This window comes from Narcine bancroftii, chromosome 9, assembly GCF_036971445.1.
Source record: "Narcine bancroftii isolate sNarBan1 chromosome 9, sNarBan1.hap1, whole genome shotgun sequence".
NCBI classification, from domain to species: Eukaryota; Metazoa; Chordata; class Chondrichthyes; order Torpediniformes; family Narcinidae; genus Narcine; species Narcine bancroftii.
The window spans coordinates 95,846,497-95,866,924 of NC_091477.1; the positions used below are offsets into that span (position 1 = coordinate 95,846,497).

At 36.9% G+C, this 20,428-nt stretch overlaps 1 protein-coding gene across 13 annotated transcripts in view; it reads left to right on the forward strand.

The window, feature by feature from the left end:
* Window positions 1-20,428, forward strand: part of LOC138742470 (inactive N-acetylated-alpha-linked acidic dipeptidase-like protein 2) — a 658,708-nt gene that overhangs the window by 348,581 nt on the left and 289,699 nt on the right. For all 13 annotated transcript variants that reach the window (XM_069896945.1, XM_069896944.1, XM_069896943.1 and 10 more), the window contains 2 exons: window positions 894-1,013; window positions 15,117-15,267. In XM_069896945.1, coding sequence (XP_069753046.1) covers window positions 894-1,013; window positions 15,117-15,267 — 271 coding nt within the window. The remainder of the gene's footprint in view (window positions 1-893; window positions 1,014-15,116; window positions 15,268-20,428) is intronic.

Consider the following 20,428-nt stretch of genomic DNA (forward strand, 5'->3'; position numbering starts at 1 on the left):
AGTATTCTATGAATGGGCTCCACATTTTTTTCCGTTAATTGCCTTGTTTGTTTTTTTATGTGAGCCGGGTATACCTGTGTCTGCAGCTCAGGAGAAGGGTTTAACCTTTACCACGCTGATAGCCATACGAGCAATTTTATTGAAATGGGAAAATGACTCTTCACCTACCCATACACAGTGATTATATGATGTAATGTCCTATTTAAGTTTGGACAAAATTAGATACAACATTAAAGACAGAAAGTTTCAATGTATTTGATTTTTTTCACTGTGTATTTGCGGAAAGTAATTTTTAGCAATTTTTGCACATGTAATGCCCAATAACACTGTTGCAAAACAATCAATACCATGATAATAAATTCTGATTCTGATAATTTCCCTGATAGACAGTTCTAAATCATTAAAATTTACAACAAACTTCAAAGGAATGAGTACTGAGCCTTCTGGAGCAACATAAATAACAGTTGTGCAGAAGAAAGAACAATTAAGTCACCCATTGATTTGCATCATGGGGTTAATCATGTTCAGAGGGTACCTCGAAAGAATAATACTCATCCAAAAGTTGATCTTTTGACAGAGCAGCACTCACTGCAGTGTTGGCTTGTCATTTGTTCCCAACTCTTGCTGAAAGACATGAATTTGCAAACTTCTCATTAAAGAAGTGCTCTGCATTGAAGGTTGAACAGTTCTGCTCTTAACTTTTAATGTTTAACTTTGATGAGCTTTAAACTAATTGAATCATCAATCCTTTCCATGGAGAATCTGAAAGCCTTTCCATTAATATCTCTGCCTATTTTGATTAAATTACTATTTATGGACTACATGGGAAAATGCAATAGCAGAAACTGTTCAATGAATGTTGAAAACACTATTAACTTGTTATGATTTTTCAGGCAGAGATCATAGACGTACAGTATGGAATGATTGAAGATTTGCTCCGACTTCAATCACGTACCAATGTAACCCAAAAAATTGCACTAATTAAACTTGGACAGGCACCTTTCCTGCATAAGGTAGGTTTAATTAAGATTTATTATCTTTAGTAAGGAATCCTTCCCAATATGTTAATTGTTTGATTTTATTTGCAATGCATTATGGCAGTTAATCTTATGAAATGGTGTAGCAGGCTTTCAATGCTGGGAGGCCTGCTCTCCACCTAATTTGCATGTGCTGTTGATTAAACAAAGGGAAATGTAATCTCAAAGAATTGTTGTTAATGAGTAAATGCAGAAAATTGCAGGTAACAATTATGGTGGAGTGGGACTTGATAATGGCATTTTTCCACTATTTGTGGGCGACTTTGCTTGAAAGAGCTCTCTTCTTCGTGGCCCCTGTCCTTCATATGGCTTGAGCACAAGTTGATGAAATAAAATATCTTGAGTTACCTCTTCCTTTTCAACCATTTAAATATGATCTTTAAGCCTACTCTGAGTAGGCATCAGTGATGTCATGAGGAAAGGTTACAGATGTGTGGGTGCGCACTTGTGTTCATCTGTGTACATCTCATTAAGTACCAGCGTGGAAGAACAGCACTGGCAAAGAGTTCTAATTGAAATATATTGTGTGGTTATATTTTTGTTTCTTTTCCATTCTTCATTTCTGTGCAGCTTTTCCTCCATGCTGAAAGTATACCAGCCAAATGCTCCCTTGCATTGCAAGCAACTGCTTTGCTGTATCCTTTAGCCCTTCAGGTGCATAGGATCTCACTCCTGCAGTCTCCACTCAGTGCCAGGCACAACCGCATATTTTGGCTGGATATCTCCCATACAGAGCATCATAACAGATGATGCTCCCTTCACCACGCCTGCAGCCCTTCACCCACCACCACCCCCCTCCCTCTCCACCTTTCCGCCCATGGATGTGCACATTACTGTTTGGGAGGTGCATTAAATTGGGTGAGGCCATGTCAGTAATTGTGCATGTCTTGTTTTGGTGCACGTTTCTGTGTGTTGACCACCTTAACACCATCACAAATGCCTGGGTTAATTTTACATTTTTTTTTGCTGTTAAAGAAAATGGGTTGTAGCAATCCGAGAAATTGTGAAATTCAGCTTTGACAGACTATTTCCATGGTCCTCACTAGAGAAATATATGCTCAATTTGTTTGGTCCAATACACTGTGTCAATAAATAAGATTATAGCAGGTTATAAGGAATGGATTTCGTGCAATCTCTATTCACTTTGAGATAACTATATAATAGAGTCCAATTTTAATTTGCCCCTATACATCATGGAGTTTGTAAAATGATATCACAAAAAGTCATATTGACTCTGAATTATTATTTCTAAAGTTTGTGTAAATAAGAATTTAATATCTAAAAGAACATTGTTGTGACTGGATATAATGAAAAATGAGAACACAGAAATACCTTAAGAACACAGCATAGACCATGAACAGACCTGTCAGCAAGGGAATGGGGCAGGGAGTTGAAATGTTTTGCCACTGGGAGATCCCTGCTTTTGCAGGGGAGAGATCTGAGGTGCTCAACAACACCATCTCCCAGCCTGTGTCCAGTTTCGCCATGTAGAGGAGACCACAACAAGAGCTTTGGGTGCAGTAGATGACCCCTGCAGATTCACAAGTGAAGTGTCACATTACTTGGAAGGACTATTTAGGGCTCCGAATGGCAGTGAGGAAGGAAGTGTAGGCACAAGTACAGCCCTTGCTGCAGTCACGGGGTAGGTGCAAAGAGAGTGATTGATGGTAAGGGAGGAGTAAATGAGGGATTATTGGAGGGAGTGGTCTCTCTGGAAAGTGAAGAGGGGAGGCAAAGGAAAGATGTGTCTGGTGGTGGGATCACACAGGAAATGGCAGAAATAGTGGAAGATGATATGTTGGATGTGGAGGCTGGTGGGGTAGTAGATGAGGACATGGGGAAATTCTGTCCTTGTTGCACTTGGGGGCACAGGGGCCAGATATGCTGGTAATTGAGGATAGGTGGGTGAGGGCTGAGTTGATGATAGAGAGAAAGCCACATTTTTTTTTTGAAGAAGGAGGACATCTTGTATGATCTAGCATGGAAGACCTCATCCTGAGAGCAGATGCAATTGAGATGGAGGAATTTGAGAAAGGAATTGAATCCTTGAAGGGGACAGGGTGTGAAGAGGTGTAGTCAAGGTAGCTGTGGGAGTTGATGGGTTTGTCTCAAATGTCTGTCAAGACTTTGTCTCCTGAGATGAAGACAGAGAGATTTTTAAAAGATAGTGTTGCTAGAGATGGACCAATTAAATTTGAGGATGGGTGGAAATTGCCAGCAAAATGGATAAAGTTGACGAGCTCAACAAAGGTCCATGAGGCAGCACCAAAGTTGTGGTCGATAAAGCAGAGGGAGAGTTGAGGAGTCGTGCTTGTAGCATTGATTGCTCCATGTCGCTAACAAAAAGGCAGGCATAGCTGGGACCCATGCGGTGCCCTTTGATTTGGAGAAAATAGAATGACTCAAAGGAGAAGTTATTGAGGGTGAAGACAAGTTTTGCCTGCTGGAGGAGTGTGGTGGTGGAGGGGGACTGATTGGGTCTGTTGATATTTTTTTTCGCTATTGCTTGGCCCTGATCAATAACCAATAATGAACATTGCTTGAGTGCAGTCATACAATTGTTAAATCAAGCTCTTGAGGCAGATAGATCACTTATTCTTTTACCTTAAAATAATTGTCAGAAGATTATTTCACACCATAACTCTTGATGGTTATTGAGGAATAAAATACTCTTTATACAAATTTGCACAAAGACTCACCTTCAGGGGCTGTATGTAACAGCTACTCCAAGAAAATGGAACATTGATGAAAGTGCAACTGTAATGATAGATCTGAACAATAACTTCAAACCCCAGGAAAATGGCATTTGTTGATGAAGAATGTTTGAAGTACCTATAACCTAAAGGTACTGCATTTTTACCAATGGTGAAAGTATACATGGCTCTAAAATTGTGTGAGAATATACCATCTTCAACAGCAGGATCATATGCATGCTCTTGTGAAAAGACATGCTGACTAGAACATGATCTGAAGCAGGATCTTGGATTCAATGTGTATGCAGATTAAGTGTTTTGTTATTTAATGACTTCTTTCTTTTGAGGCAAAATATATTTATACAGAAGTCAGTAATTTAGTTACAAATGATCAAAGCAGATGAATATTTTTGTTTAGATAGACTGTTGTTTCAAAGACAGGATGATTTCCAAAGGGTAATTAGAACAGAGTCAAATTTGAACATTTAATATAATTTTTTTTAATATATATATATATATATATATGGTAAACTTGAATCAGACACACTGTATTTGCCACCAGCTCGGGTAACAAAATATAATAATTCTTTTAATTTTATGGAAATATACATTTCAATGCCATCTATAAAAGGGCATGAACAGAATAGCATACAACTTGCAAACATTGAAGGTCATGGTTGATGATTGATAATCTCTCCTTAATTTTTTTTTGAAAGCATGTCTGAATTTGGAAATAAAAATTGTGAAGAACATCATTATCATTCTCAATTATTTCTCCTCACTTACAAATTATTTTCACAGTCAAACATAACACATCATTATGCTCGATTTATAACGGTACACATCCTCACTGATTTATCTGGAAAATAAAACTAAGTGTTTAAAGTTGGTTGGAAGATAATTACATATTTTATTTTTGGAGTGATTTCAGAAGATGAGAGGTATAAGAATTAGATGACTAAATTTCAAGTCATTTAATGATTAACATCATTTTATATAGCATAAGGGAATAAATTATTAGGTGTCAGGATAAGCTTTATTACAGATTAACTTTGGATGCAAAAACATGTATATATTATTTTGCATAGTGCACAAAAATAAGTTTTTAACCCATTAACTGTTCCAAGAGTAGAATCCTCACATTAACATGCCATGCTTTGTTTTAAAGCAAACCTAACACTTGATTTTATCGAGGATCATTCAATGCTCCTATATCAAAATCTGTACAGTTTGTTCTTCTTTTGCACTCTTCTATAACCTGATGCATATAACACACTCTCAAAAATCCTTATAGATAGCATACCAAGCAGAAAACTTCAGCTTTTAGTTTTTTGTTCAACACTATTTGGATGCAAAGTAAAGACTTGAATATTTTAACGTTTATTCAGGAATCAAGTATTGCTGAACTGACGAACAATTTTTGCCCATTGCTAGTTGCCCTTGGGGAGGTGTGTCTCTCTGAAAACTGAATTCTATGCTGACTACCAGTGAACAGCAATTATTTCCAAGTCACAATTATGTTTCACTTGGAAGAATACTTGGAGGAAATGTTGTTGTCAGGTGCCCTTGCCTTTTTCATCAGTGGTGGAATTAAAGTAGGAACGGAAGTACAGTGCAACCTCAATCTGATACAGATATTGGGAGACAACTCTGCACTACAAATTAAAGTAACATTTATCTTATTTTAGATCCCCCATTTATTCCAAGCTCCACACCTCTGTTCTCTTTCAACAACATGGCTACATATCCAAATGTTCTTCCTCAACACAAACTGTCTTGTGTGTCTCTCTCTCTCTCACACACACCCGCCCACCCCCCCACACCCACCCACCCCCCCACACCCGCCCACCCCCCCACCCCCGCACCCACCCCCACCTCCAAAAAATTTCTTTAACTAATTTTCTCCACTCAATCTCTATTGCTGTGTCCCTTCTACAGATTGTAGAATAGATCACATGCTGGATTGTTGCTCGTGTTCCAGAATCCTTTGTCAGAGGAATTTTCACAAGTGTTCTGCTGGGAATGTTGCCTCCTTCAATTATCCAAGAATAACTGGTGTACAGCTGAGGATAGGGAACACACTGAGGACTTAAGAACCATAATATCCACTGCAGCTAAACAAAGTAGGAAGCAGGTGCAGAGCCATGGGGCATTGGGGTTGAAAAGTCCCAGACAGATTTATAGAGTTTTACAGCATGGAAACAGGCCTTAAGAGCCAACATTTCTATGGCAATGAAGGTGTTCACCATTTGTTTGTATTCGGTCCATTTCCATCCAAACTCAGCCTATTCATGTACTTCTCTAAATGTATTATAAATTTTGCAATTTACCAGCCACAATACTCTTTCCTTTTTCCTGAAGGTAAGTCAGCATATGGAATAGAATTTATGCTCATTGACTTTTGCAAACGTTAGGGTCCCAAAGGCACTCATTGTGAAATGAATGTTGAATTGCTGGTGTACAAGTCCCAAAGATTTCAAGTTTCATGATTCCATGTTCATATCGATTGGAAATCATTGGGCTACGACTTGGCCCATTGTAAGTTTAATAGAGTTTGAAAAGAAAATGATAAGACAAAATGACTTGACCCAGGGTGTAAAAGTAGATGACACAATTTTCTTGTTTATTTTCATTGTGTGATGACATTGTTTAATGGGTTTATTGTATTGTATATGTTGAACGTTTAATGGGTTTGGAGGGGGTTGGGAAGGAAGGTAGGGGGGAATAAAGGGGAGAAAATGGCACTGTGTATATTTAAGAGGGAAATGTTTGTATGTATTTTGATTGATAGTGTGGAAAAAAAAATAGAGTTTGAAAAGCTAGAGAGCCTGATTACATAATGTACTTATGCCTCAGTTATAAAAGGTGATCTTTCTGTTGCAATGAAGTAAACTATATCTGTTATGGGGTATATATTATGACCCATGGTTTATCCAAACCATAACATTGCAAGACATGTTCCAAGTTATCATGAATATATTTTAAAGCAAAATCAAATATTTTATGTTGTTAAATATTTATGTTAAGGAATTGCAATACAACTAGATACAAATGTTTTTTTTTAGTGCTGGATAATTTGCCCTCAAATAGGCCATATGTCACAAAGTATATGTTTTAGGTTACTTTACAGTGAGACTCATCTTTAGACCTCTTACATTCAAGTCAGCTTAAATGATTTTCTTCCATTGTGTGGTTGAATGCAGCAAATCATACAGCAAGTACAGGGGTGTTCAATTGTATGTCTCAATTGTGGAATCTCTATGTTGAATAACACAAGATCGACAATCCCAGAAATTGCTGTCAATTTCACAGAGCAGTTTATTGTATTGTTGTTAGCATCAAAATCCACCAAATATATGCCATGTAATGGAAAACATGAGGGCACAAAATTCACAGCAACTAAACATTTGCTGATATTTTGGGAATTAAATACCCAACTGGTGTCAATCAAGAATCGTGAGCATGAAAGTGAGTGATCTTTAATTAATATATTTTAATGGTGATTATTCTAACTTGGGCAGTAGGGAAAAGTTTCAGACTTCTGAAGCTCATCTACTTGGCAAATGCAACAAGTTAATGGCATACATAATTAATGAGACAATGTAAAGGAACAGAGACACTCTGAAGTAGCATGGCAGGAGAAATTTAAAACATATGTGTGATGTTCTCCTATTATCTGAAGGATGGCAGGGACACATTCCAATTTGCCTACTACAGCAACAGGCCAGCGGCAGATTCCATCTCACTGCCTTTACGCAAAGCACAAGAACACCTGGGCAGCAAAGACACGTACATCAGGATGGTCTTTATCAACTACATTTTGGCATTCCACACCATCGTCCTCTCAAAACTGATCAGCAAATTCCAAAACCTGGGCCTCAACACCCCAGTATGTAATTAGATTCTGAATTTCCTCACCTTCAGACCACAATCAGTGAGGATTGGTAAGAATCTCCATCAGTACCTGAGCATTACAGGGCTGCGATCGTAGCCCCCTGCTCTATTTGCTGTACACCTATGACTGTGGTTCGGTAATGACAAACACACCATCTACAAATTTGCTGATCATACCACGGTAGTGGGCTGATGAAAAGGGGCAATGAATGAGCATACAGGAGGGAGATCGAATATACTAATAACAACCTCACCCTCAATGTCATCAAAAGCAAGGAGCTGATTGTTGACTTTAGGGGGGGAAACCAGAGGTATACGATCCAGTGATCATTGGAGGATCAGAGGTAGAGAGTGTGAGCACATTTTTAAATTACTGGGAGTTAACTATCTCAAAAGATCTTTCTGGGCCCAATGTACTAATGTCATTGTGAAGAAAGCACATCAGTGCCCCTACTTCCTCAGGAGTTTGCAGTGGTTTGGAATGACATTGAAAACCTTGGCAAACTTATGCAGCAGCGTAGTTCTGACTGACTGCATCGCAGCCATGTATAAGGACACCAATATCTCTGAGACAAAAGACTTACAAAAGGTAATGGGTACAGCCCAGTACATCACAGGCAAAGCACTGCTGTCAGAGAGCAGCAGGAATAATCAAGCATCCACACGACCCAGGACATGCTCTGTTCTCACTGCTGCAATCAGGAAAGAGGTATTGGTGCCACTAGACTCATACTGCCAGGTTCAAGATTAGTTGCTACCCCTCCATCATCGGACAATATCTCTGAGCCAAAAGACTTACAAAAGGTAGTGGGTACAGCCCAGTACATCACAGGCAAAACACTGCTGTCAGAGAGCAGCAGGAATAATCAAGCATCCATACGACCCAGGACATGCTCTGTTCTCACTGCTGCAATCAGGAAAGAGGTATTGGTGCCACTAGACTCATACTGCCAGGTTCAAGATTAGTTGCTACCCCTCCATCATCAGACAATATCTCTGAGCTAAAAGACTTACAAAAGGTAGTGGGTACAACCCAGTATATCACAAGCAAAACACTGCCGTCAGAGAGCAGCAGGAATAATCAAGCATCCACATGACCCAGGACATGCTCTGTTCTCACTGCTGCAATCAGGAAAGAGGTATTGATGCCACTAGACTCATACTGCCAGGTTCAAGATTAGTTGCTACCCCTCCATCATCAGACTTTGAATCAAACTCAGAGATTCATTTAAGGGCCCTTACCTTGCACATTATTTATTAATGAATATTTATTTTCTGTATTGGATTGTCAGTTTGTTTACATTTTTTTTACATTTCCCTCTTGTACAGTTATCTTTTCTTGAGTATAGTTTATTTCCCACTATAAATAGAAATTCTGCCTGGCCCACAGGAAAAGAATCTCAGGGTTTTATGTGATGTCATGTCTGTTTGAGTTTGAGGGGCAGGGTGATTTGACTGGAATGGCATACAGTACCTGCTTGGTCACCACATTACAGGAAAATGTGATTACACTGGGGAGGATACAAAGGAAACTTGAGAGTGTTTCCATGTCTTACTGGAGAATTTTAGCTGTGAGGAAAAGTCAAATAGGCTGTGGGTTGTTTCCTTTGGCACATGGAAGCATGAAGGAAGATTTAATTATGAAAAACAGCTGCTCCTCTACCTATGATAGCTTGACGTGATTTTTCAAAGTTACGATGGCAGTCCGCATTTTCATGAAAATGCTGTATCTGTACGGAGTCTTTTAATACTGTAGTTTCACAATTTGCTGCATTGAGGTGTTGTTGGACTATTATTGGTTATCATGCACCTGCTGATGGATGCTTTGGCTGGCGCTATATTTTATTATTAAAATTATTGTTTTCAGTGTGGAATAAAAGGTATTCAATACTTAATTATAAAATAGGCTTTGTTTTAGATAAATTTGGGTAAGTGGTCTGAGCACATTTAAGGTAGGTTAAGCTATGATGTTCGATAGGTGGGATATTTTTTGACACAATTTTTCCACTTATGATGGGTTTATCAGAATGTACCCTTATCGTAAGTCGAGAAGCATCTGTATAAAATTGAAAGGGATCCTATACAAATAGGAAGCATCTAATTCAGATAGGTCAAGAACCAAGGAGATAGATTTAAATAAATGGGTTGAAGGATTAGGGTAGGGATACATTTAAAATATTTTTACTCAGAAATGCGTATAGTATGGAGTCGGAAACTCATTGCCTGAAGTGAATGTAGAATTAGAAACCATGACTATATTTAAAATGTACGTGTGTGTTTCCATTAAGGAGCATTGTTTGCAAGGTTCTGGAAGGTGAGATCAGGTTGGGCAGCTCTTTCTTGACAGGCATAGTCGTGACGGGCCAAGTGGATTCATTTGGACAATAATTTTTCTGTGATTCTGCAATATATCTTTTAAAACAGATTATTTATGCCTTCTATTTATACGACGTTTCTGGAAATGTGACATTAATTAAACCACTATAAACATCTGTTTGCACCTTTCAGCTGGCATTTTTGCCATTGTACGCGAGTGCAGTCTTACAGACATGCGTGTAAATTTTGTAAATTGAACATAAAACATGATAATGTTGCAATAGCAACTGTGGATACAGTAGTAAACCTGTTACATTGTTGCTGATCAATTTGATGGGGAAAAAAAAATCACTTCACAAGGATTACAGTGTGATACCATGCAATATCCAATGTGTTTCTCTACTGCTGTTATAGAACTGTGATCACTGAGAGAGGAAAGATATTATTAAGTGAATAACAACTTGGGGTTAATCAGGGTGTAGTAACAATATGGCAAGGGAATAGCAGAAATTGGAAAATGTTTGCAATTTGTAGGGTCTGGAAAAAAATGCATTCAGCAGTATAATTACAGTTTTAATTTTTTTTTTAAATTTATCTTTTACTTGAATTTATATCAGTGTGGTGTAGATCTGTGATGGACATTCTCTTCAGCTAATTGTTCTCTTTTAAAAAAAATCTTGCTGATCAGCATACGTGCTGAGTTGGATCCCACAACTGTGTAATAAAATTACTTTTCACAGCATCACTTCTGATTGATTGTGTTTAATTAAATCAAGCATACTCTATCAAAGAAACTAACACTCAGGGATATAGCTGATCATTTCATAGTTGTTGTAAACATGTAAACTGATTAAACATTTAAAATAAAGAACAAAAGCGCATTTAAGATGTAAAATGTACCTAATGCATTTTCCCATTACTACCACAGTCACGCCCTCTCCCAATTGCATTCAATGTTTCATTGGCACCTGATGTTTAATATGCATGACAGTGATTTTGAAATGCTTTAATGTGTTTGTATTCAAATACTTTGAAAATGAATCCAAATTTAATGAGACTGAAAATCCACACACCTAATATTATCATGGTTGACCGTTTTAGGCAGTTTGGCTGCTCCAAACGATGCTCTGTCTGTCTTCTGGAGGTAGTGATATGATCCAGTTTCGTTGTTCTTTCTCTTTGTTTGCTTTTATAAATAACCTTGATTAGAGGGAGGGGTTAGATTAGCATTAGTTTAGTTTTTTCTTTTTGTTGTTTTTTAAATAAGATGATGAATTAGAATTGATATATGATGATCCTAGACCAAATCATTTTTTGATATTGTATCAAGTTATGAGCAGATTGCTTATAATGTAATTCATGTGATTTTGATTTTTAATTTTAACAAAATTAATCAATAATTAATAATGAAAATTGGACATTTTTAACTAGTGCATTTTACCATTTATATTATATGATATTTTCTTTGTTATGTTAATGCAACATGTATATGAAATTATTATATTGACCTCAATAAAAAAATGTTAAAAAGAAAAGAAAATCCACACATCTGAGTCAGGAGAGTGCACTGTAATTCCAATAAGAACTGTTCATCATTAAAAAATGAAACTTTGGCTTTGCAGAAATGACCATTGGCAAAACATATTTACGATTATTTTTAAATAATGCCACAAAAGTAAGGCCCTTGCATTTTTGAAGTGCTATTCATACTTGCAAAATAATCCTTGTGTTTTGCTCCTAATGATTTACCTCTGGAGCAGCGAGGCAACAACTCGATAGGAAGATCTTGGAGATGATTGTTTCTAGTTTTTCATCAGAGCATTATTGGCAATGATGAGGTACACTGGGAGAACCTGGCAATTGTTCAAATAGGAATTTTTATATGCATCACAGTAGAGATTGATCAGGTCTCAGTTTAGCAGTACATATGAAGCAGTGGCCTGGAATTTGCATTAATATTCACAGTTATTATGAAGTCAATTGGTTCATAACTTCCCATGAACATCTAAATACCAAAGTATGGAAGTCATTATTGCTCAAGAGACTGCTTTATCAGTCTTTACCAAGAGACAATTCAATGATTATCATACATGAACATAAAATGGACGGTTTTCCCCTCTAATTCCATTTTATCTTAAAATTTCAAATGATTTCATTCAAAATTAGGTAAATATTTCAAGGTATGATCATTGGGAATTGCTGCTTAACAGCCTCATTGCCATTCTGTGTTACTTATCTTTGAAAGCAGCAATAAAAAGGAACATATTTAACATATTTTGTTGTCTTTTAATTTTTCCCTTTATTGCAGCTTTCCTTCCTAATTATTTAAATCAAATTTATACCTTCGCTACCATTTCAAGTTGCAAAATAGTTCCCTTCACATGCATTTTGCCTACATGTGAGATAGCCCATAATTAAGGAAAATTAATCTGGTTTCCACAAAGATGACACAGTAATGAAACTTATTGCTTCCTCTCAGGTGCACGGCTACCAAATGGAAAATATTCTGAGGTGCGGTATAAGTTCATTGGAATGATACCTGGCCTGAAGGAGTTAAATTGCACAGATAGAGTTAGATAGGGTGAATTAAATTCTTAATAGGGTAGACAGATGATATCCAGTATAGGGGAATCCGGTATAGGAGACTTACAACTTTGAGCTTGACCATTTGAGGTAATGTAATTTTTTTATTTAAAATTTTTTTAAAAGTTTTATTTAAGTGCATTAGAGGCCATTTTCAGTAATTTAAACCTGTGTTGCCCAATTACACCCAAATAACATACAAGCACGAATGTTTCGGAGTGTGGGAGGAAGGAAAAGCACCCAGAGGAAATACAGGCTGACATGGGGAGAACGTACAAACTCCTTACAGATGTAGGAAACATTTGCTTCCTTACTACATACAGTATTAAATTGGAAATCTCTCCACCGGGAAACTATTGATATTACATCAACTGAAAACTTCAGAACCAAGATCATTTAATTTTGTTCTGGAACTAAAGCAGATAAATAAGATACAGATCTGTCATAAACTGATTAAATAGCAGAATAAGCTTAAAAAGCTGGATATGCTCTTCCTGTTCCTTTGGTTCTAGATCTGTTCTAGATGATGTGGTCCATGATTAACAAATTAAAATGTTTCATTTAACTATGGTAATGTATCAAATGATTTTGTCAGTAAAGTGCTAAACTACCCAGTTTCTTTTGAGTTCTGAAGAAAGTTTGTTGAAATAGAATGTTAGCACTGATTCTCTTTCCACAAATGCTGCCTGATCTCCTTAGTGCCAATTTCAAACTTACAGTATCTGCAGTATTTTGTTCTTGGAAGACAATTCATAGAGCATTACATCACAGTTCCGGCCCCCAGTGTTGTGCCAACCTATATAAACCTACTCAAAAAATGAAACCTTCCCCACCTCATATCCCTCAAATTTTTTTTCATCCATGTACTTGTCTAAATGTCCCTGTTGTACCAGCCTCCACCACCAACCCCGGCAATGCATTGCAGGCACCCACAGGACTCTGTTTAAAAAAAAAAGTCCTGAAATCTCCCCTCAACTTTCCTCTCCTTTTTTTTTTACAGATTTTCTCTGGTGTTGCCACTCTCAACCTGGGAAAAAGGTACTTGCTATCCACCCTCTCAAAGCCTCCCATAAACAAGGAGACCTCGATGTTCTTATTCTTCTTGGGTCCAAAGAGAAAAGGCCCAACTCTGCTAACTTTGCCTCTTGAGACACATTCTCCATTCCAGGCAACATTCTGCTAAATCTCCTCTGAACCCTCTTCATAGTTCCATATTCCTCTGTTCTCTTCTGGAATGTCTGTTAAAATTCTCTTGTTGTAAATTTTGGTTTTGCTTCCAATTATCTTCACACCTTTCTGTGGTTCTATAGGTCAATGGGACTAGGGAGATGGTGGTCGGCACAGACTAGAGGGGCTGAATGGTTTGTTTTCTGTGCTGTAGCGTTCTATGATTCTTGTTGATGATAGTAAATTTTCAGAAGTGTTAATTGTATGGGAAGTATTTCTCTTCTCATTGTACCAGAGCAGATTCTCCTCTGGTCATTTTGGCTCGAGAACTAGAGAACAATTAATTTTATTTTCACCAAATAGTGCTATTTTATTTTAGGATTAAATTGTTAAAATCTCATGTAATTCATTGATTTCAGAAGTACATGTAGTATCATTCACTTTTAATCCTAGAATGTACACGGATTTCCTGAAAAAAAAATTAGTTACCTAATCCATTTTAATGGACTTAATTTTATGCAGAGAATTTATAACAAGAATACAATAAAATTTATTTTCAATGAAATCTTTGTATTGATCACTATAGGCATTTTAATAGCATTTCTTTAACTTTTGAATATTGTTGTATTTCCAAAAAAACTATGATAAAATGTAATCATTCTGTTTTGTATCAACGGTGACATTTTTTTTTCAGAATTCAATTTAACCTTTTTAAAGTGTCTTAATTAAAGACTGTTTAACTCTGAATTAAATCTTGTTATTTTTAATCTTTTTTTCCCCACATTGAAATATGTTAAATGTTCCATTCCAGTAATTTCAGTTCCATATGTTTTTCTGGAATGATAAATTTATCTTCTAACAAGTATAACTAGATTTCATGGTATTTTTGTTGTCTTGAATAAAATAGATAGATAAAATTTAACAAATGCTTTAAGTGCTCAATATGTCAGGAATAATACTGTGAGTGTGTGCAGCTGTCATAACTAAGAGCTGAGTCTAAGGCACTACACGCTGCAATATAGCATGCAATTAATTTCCTAGGCACCCAATTTCAAGTGTAGTTTGTTTAATTGACAGTGTTTGGATGTGAAAAAGAATTTTGGGTATATTAACAGGGGCAATTAGTATATGGGCTTTAGGAACCCATTTCCTCGGCCAGTATATGATTATGACAACATCAAGAAATAAATACAGTAGATATTTTTCCAAATGGGTTTGCACATTCCCATGATAAGATTAAATGAATATCAATGAAATGGGTTCAGAATAGGGGGTTGGAATGACTCAAGTGACCTGGGTTATCATAAAATTGGAAAGCTTGCTGGAGGATATCAAACACTGAGTATGATTTTAGCTTCTCTGTACGAACTCAAGGATATTTAATCTTGAATTACTAGTTATCAACTTGTCCTTTTTAACATTACAGCTATCTTTACTGTTGGAGGCTGGTTTTGGAGGAGCTTTGGTCTACATAGATCCCTGTGATTTGCCTCAGGCAGAGAAGATTGGCAACGAAACATTTTGGCTTTCTTTAAATCCTGGAGGAGACCCATCTACACCAGGTTATCCTAGTGTTCGTAAGTAAAAGTTAGTTCCTGATATACAGTAAAACTGGTAAACCAGATGACTTTTGGCAAATATTTTCACTTTCTGCACATAACCAGTGCTTATGAGTCGCTGATAACCGACTACAGTTTTGCATCAAAACCCCAGAATCAATAAAAAGGGCAGGAACTGATTCATGACAAACCACTTGCAGCAATAAATGATTTGCCCTTGTAATAACTACAGGAAGGAAACTAATTTATATTGGATTTTCGGTGTCCTTGAATGGGGAGAATAATGTCAAATAAATTAAATAGGTTTCCCCTTTGCCCTTCTGTGTCAGCTAAATGTACATGTAAATCCACAACTGATTTAGGCAAAAGATTTTTCTCTAAACTAGATTGCTGCAGTACTAAAACTAGCTTTCAAACACAAACCATATTGAATCATTATGACATTGCTTTTCCCAAACTCAGCTTTCTGAATAAAAGTGGTTGGAGTCAATTATCGCTGAATTATTTTCATTTGGTTTTTTGTTCTTGCATAAAGTAGGAGCTGACTCTCCAATCTGTTCATTTCTTAGGATGCTTACAGCTGTAAATTGACACAAAACCAGGGTGAATTGCATTTGAATCATTTTCCCTGGTGAAAGAACAGCACAATGTGTTCTTGAATAATTTTACTGAATAATGTACTGAATGTTTTAATATTCTCAATTATCGACTTTCTCCATATATACTTTGTAGAATATTATTCTGATGAGCTATTATGATCTGACCTTGAATCAAATGATCCATGAAGTATCTCTGATGGCCAATTCTTTGGAGTAATTTCTACAATTTGTAGAATTTGATGGTCTTTATTGGAGTTTTATTCAAATATATATTTTTCTTTTCATGAAAAATAAGCTTTTTTTAAAATTTAACTGAAGGCACAGTTTAAGGAGCCTTTAAAAACTTGGCTAAAATTTTTTTTTTTTTTTTGATTTTGGCATTTACCTGATCCACTAAATTCTCAGAACTGTTATTCTGGGACCACAAATAGATAATTGCTGTGGACAGTTCTCCCCAAAACACTACAGGGTATTCTGAAATGGTTCAAATAGAATTTCCAGGAATTCCCCTTAATGTACTATTTTTACGACCACTAAATACCTTTCATCTGGTGAAGTGGCAGAAGTTCTGAGGGAAGTCCTAGCAATTACTACGCTGGAGAACTAAATCTTTCATTCTTTGAATGATATCTATGTTGAAATGTTTCATAATATGCAAGATTAAATGTTCAAGTGTGAAAATTGCGGGAAGAGCAGTTTTTAAAAAGGAAAAGATTGTGAAGCTCTGAGGAATGAACTTGAGAATAGGGCAATCTGGATTCTAAATTGAAAAAAATCATCTGGTTGTATTATGTATTTTAAAAGTGATAAGAACTTGTCAATCATGTGTGTAAATCCAAAAATTGACTATAAAATTGTTAATCAAAATCTTGGTCATTAAAGTCTAATGGGGAAAGATTCCATTCTGTTGAAATAAATTATCATCTGGGCAAAGATCATTGTAAAAAGATTAATCACACATTTCCTGAGATGGGGTTGGGGGGGGGGGTCTGTTTAAATGATGACAAATTGATCAGTTTTGGGCTCTGGTCACCAGAGATTGGAAGAAAGAGAGGTGACCTCATTGAAACAGGGAAGAATGAGAAAGGTTGCTTTCCTTGGCTGAAGAGCCACACACTCACTATAAAGGGTAAGCTGTTTAGAACTGAAATCAGAAGAATATTCTTGCCATGGTGGAGGCTTGATCATTGATTGCATTCAAAAGTGAGAAGGGTAGATTTCTGAATATTAATGCAAAAGAGAGACATTGTAATGAAGCAGGAAAATGGTGTGGCTGTAGAACATTATCTGTGAAAGGCAAAGAATGCTCGAGAGGCTAAACAGCATACTTCTGCTCCAATAAATTTGTATTACATTGTTAATTGTAAATTCAGTCCTCAAGAACCTCTTCTTACAGATCCTATTGCTTTCCTATATTCAGAAGATTATGAGAAATAAGGATATGACAAATAGGTTGACATTATTTAGGGCAACACTCTGATATTAGTGGATATACTTGCAAGGGTCATTTTAAAAGTCAACTTATCATCACAGTACATTTTTGGACAAAAATCTGCCCTTAAACATTGAGTCAGGCATTTCTGGTCAAGAGAGCCAGTATCAAAGTGTTCATTTTACATTGTTCTCCACTGCAAGTGAAACTTACAAAAATATTATAAATGAGATCCACCCAATATTTCTGTATTAAACTATCTAAGCACAACTTTGAAGCAACAAGCCTTCACACTCTTAAATTTGCAGTCTCGTTTATGAAAACAAATCAAAAGAAGTGACCCTTTGCTTCCTGGAGTAATTGCAGTTGCCAGAGAGGGTATTTTTTGGGATGACATCAGGAATGAGATGTTTTATTATGAGCATTTTAGTGAAATTAGGTTTACCTTCTTATAACAAATATTGTTTAAAAATGATGCTTACATTGGAAAGGATCTTAATGAGATAATCAAAAATTTTTTTTTCACAAATTAGTGAGCAGACTATATATTTAATCACTATTAAAAGAGATCAGGAAAAGTTGAAAATGCAAAAAGTAAACAGAAATTATTTCAAAACATAATTGCCTTCAAAAGGGAAAGATAGCACATATATACTCATGTAAAAGTTGATCCCATATAAAATTCAATCCCCCTTGGCCCCAAAGTGGTGTGCTTTCATATATCTCACGTAAAAGTCAACCCCCCCCCCCCCCCCCCACTATTTTTGGCCCTGACCGCTGGCCCATCAGAGCTACCAACGTCTCTACTACAAAACCTCGCCTCGGCCACCACCTATCTGAGCTCCCGATCCTCTGACCACCCACCCATCTGAGCTCTAGATGCCCCGACCGCGGATCCTTGCCTTGGCCTCCCACCCAGTGGAGCTCCTGATCCTCACCGCAGCTGCCTGCCCTCCAGAGTTCCCAACACCTTGGCCATGGAATCTATGCTGGGCCCTTGTTGTCTGTCCATCCAAGTTCCCGATGCCACGACGACAGAGTCTTGCAAGGCTTCAGCTAACTTGGCTCCTGATGTCCCAAACACGGACTTACCAATCAGTCCTGGCCATCCAAGCTCCAGATGCCTTGAATGACACAAGTACTTACCGCGGTCAAAAGTATGACCCATGTAAAAGTCGATCTCCCCACAAATTTGACTGAAAAATTGGTCCAAAAAACTCAAATATTATATGAGTATATACAATAGGTATATTTTTGAGAACAAAGTTTATTATGTGATGTAGCATTTGATACGTTGTGCTTGTTACTCCTAATAGTTAAGAGTTTCTACCTTTACTGAAGGATCTGTTCATCGGTGGGTTTATCTCTTCCTCTTGCCTGTGCAAGCAGCAACACAAAGGAGACTTCTGGCACCTTAGAAAATAACAAAATACTGAAAAATAATACATTTATAGGGTATTGTGATTACAATTAATTACCTAGCCCTATTAATAAGCTATACAGGTAGAGAGGACTAAATGATTTTGTACTGTGCCATAGAGTTCTATGATTACATTATTATAAATTTCCAGATTCATGAAGGTGATAGAGAATCCAAAGCTTCAGAATAGATTTGTGCATCAGTTGAAGTCACTGCTTAGTACAAGTACAGCAAAAGCATTGTTAATCCAGCACGTTTGAGACTTTGGTGGTGCCAGACTGACAGATTTTATCAACTATTAGATGTGATTTCTATTAACAGCTCAAAATTTCTTTAATTAATTTTTGTTTAAATGTTACACCGTTTAGTAATGCATTGTCCGGTGACCTTGGTAAAATGAAAGAGAGTGAAGAGAGGAACTGGAGTCCTGTCAGTTGAAAGAAAGCATGGCAACTCAAGCCTCATAATTTGTAAGAGAATGTAGGAAGCAGGGTCCTGGAAGCTGAAGGGAAGTTTGGGAATTGGCGGCCTAGTGACTGGAAATAGTGTACAAGAACCAGGACTTCAGTAGATTGGAAGAGAAAATGGCAGCTGGGTTCTTAGAGGGTAAGAGGGAGCTTTCAATCTGGGCCTGGGTGAACGGAACGAGAAAATGGTAAACATGAGAGGCCTGGGCCAAACTATTGGGATTTCCAAATTTTTGGATAGCTCTTGGAGTTTAATGTACCTACCTCTTCTTCTTTGGCTTGGCTTCGCGGACGAAGATTTATGGAGGGGGTAAAAAGTCCACGTCAGCTGCAGGCTCGTTTGTGGCTGACAAGTCCGATGCGGGATAGGCAGACACGGTTGCAGCGGTTGCAGGGGAAAATTGGTGGGTTGGGGTTGGGTGTTGGGTTTTTCCTCCTTTGCCTTTTGTCAGTGAGGTGGGCTCTGCGGTCTTCTTCAAAGGAGGTTGCTGCCCGCCAAACTGTGAGGCGCCAAGATACTCTTGTCATAAATGCACAGGAGATGTTCCATGTGCAAAAGTGGTTACCTTTATTAATTTTTGATATTTCTAACAATGCAGAAAATAGCTTAGATTTACTTTGTACCAATGAAATGGTTTATAAGTATCATTTGCAGCAACACTTGTATGTATGTTTGCACATGCCCATGTGTGCGCAACTTATCTGAAGGCAACTTGCACGAAATGCTAATTGTTCCAATTTCTTGTATGAAGTTATCTGTGTAAGTAAAATATAATGAACTGGAATGCCAGTCATCCAAATGCATGCTTAAGAAAGGCTAAATCAGCCCTTCGCAATTTTAACAATCTTCATTTAAATAAATTCTTAAAGAAGTTTTTTGCAATTGTTTTTGTCTGAGTGAATAGCTCCTTCGTGATATCATACTGTTCATGTAATATTTAAAGAAAATTAAGTATCTCATTTGAAAAATGACTAATCACAACCTCATTGTTGCAATATTCCTGGTAATTTAACTGTAATTATATTTCCATTTGTTCTTAACACTCCAGTTTACATTTTAATTATCAGCTGAATCAGCTTTCTCTTATTTTAATTGTACAGTAAAACCCCTGGTATCTGGAATTCAAGCAACCGGCAAAAAAAATCAAGGAAAGTAAATTTAAAATTAAAATAAATAAGAATAAAATTATTGGTAAACAAAACTATGCAAGTTTAAAATTGTAAAAGTAAATGTTCTCTGAAGTTACACATAAACCTTTGA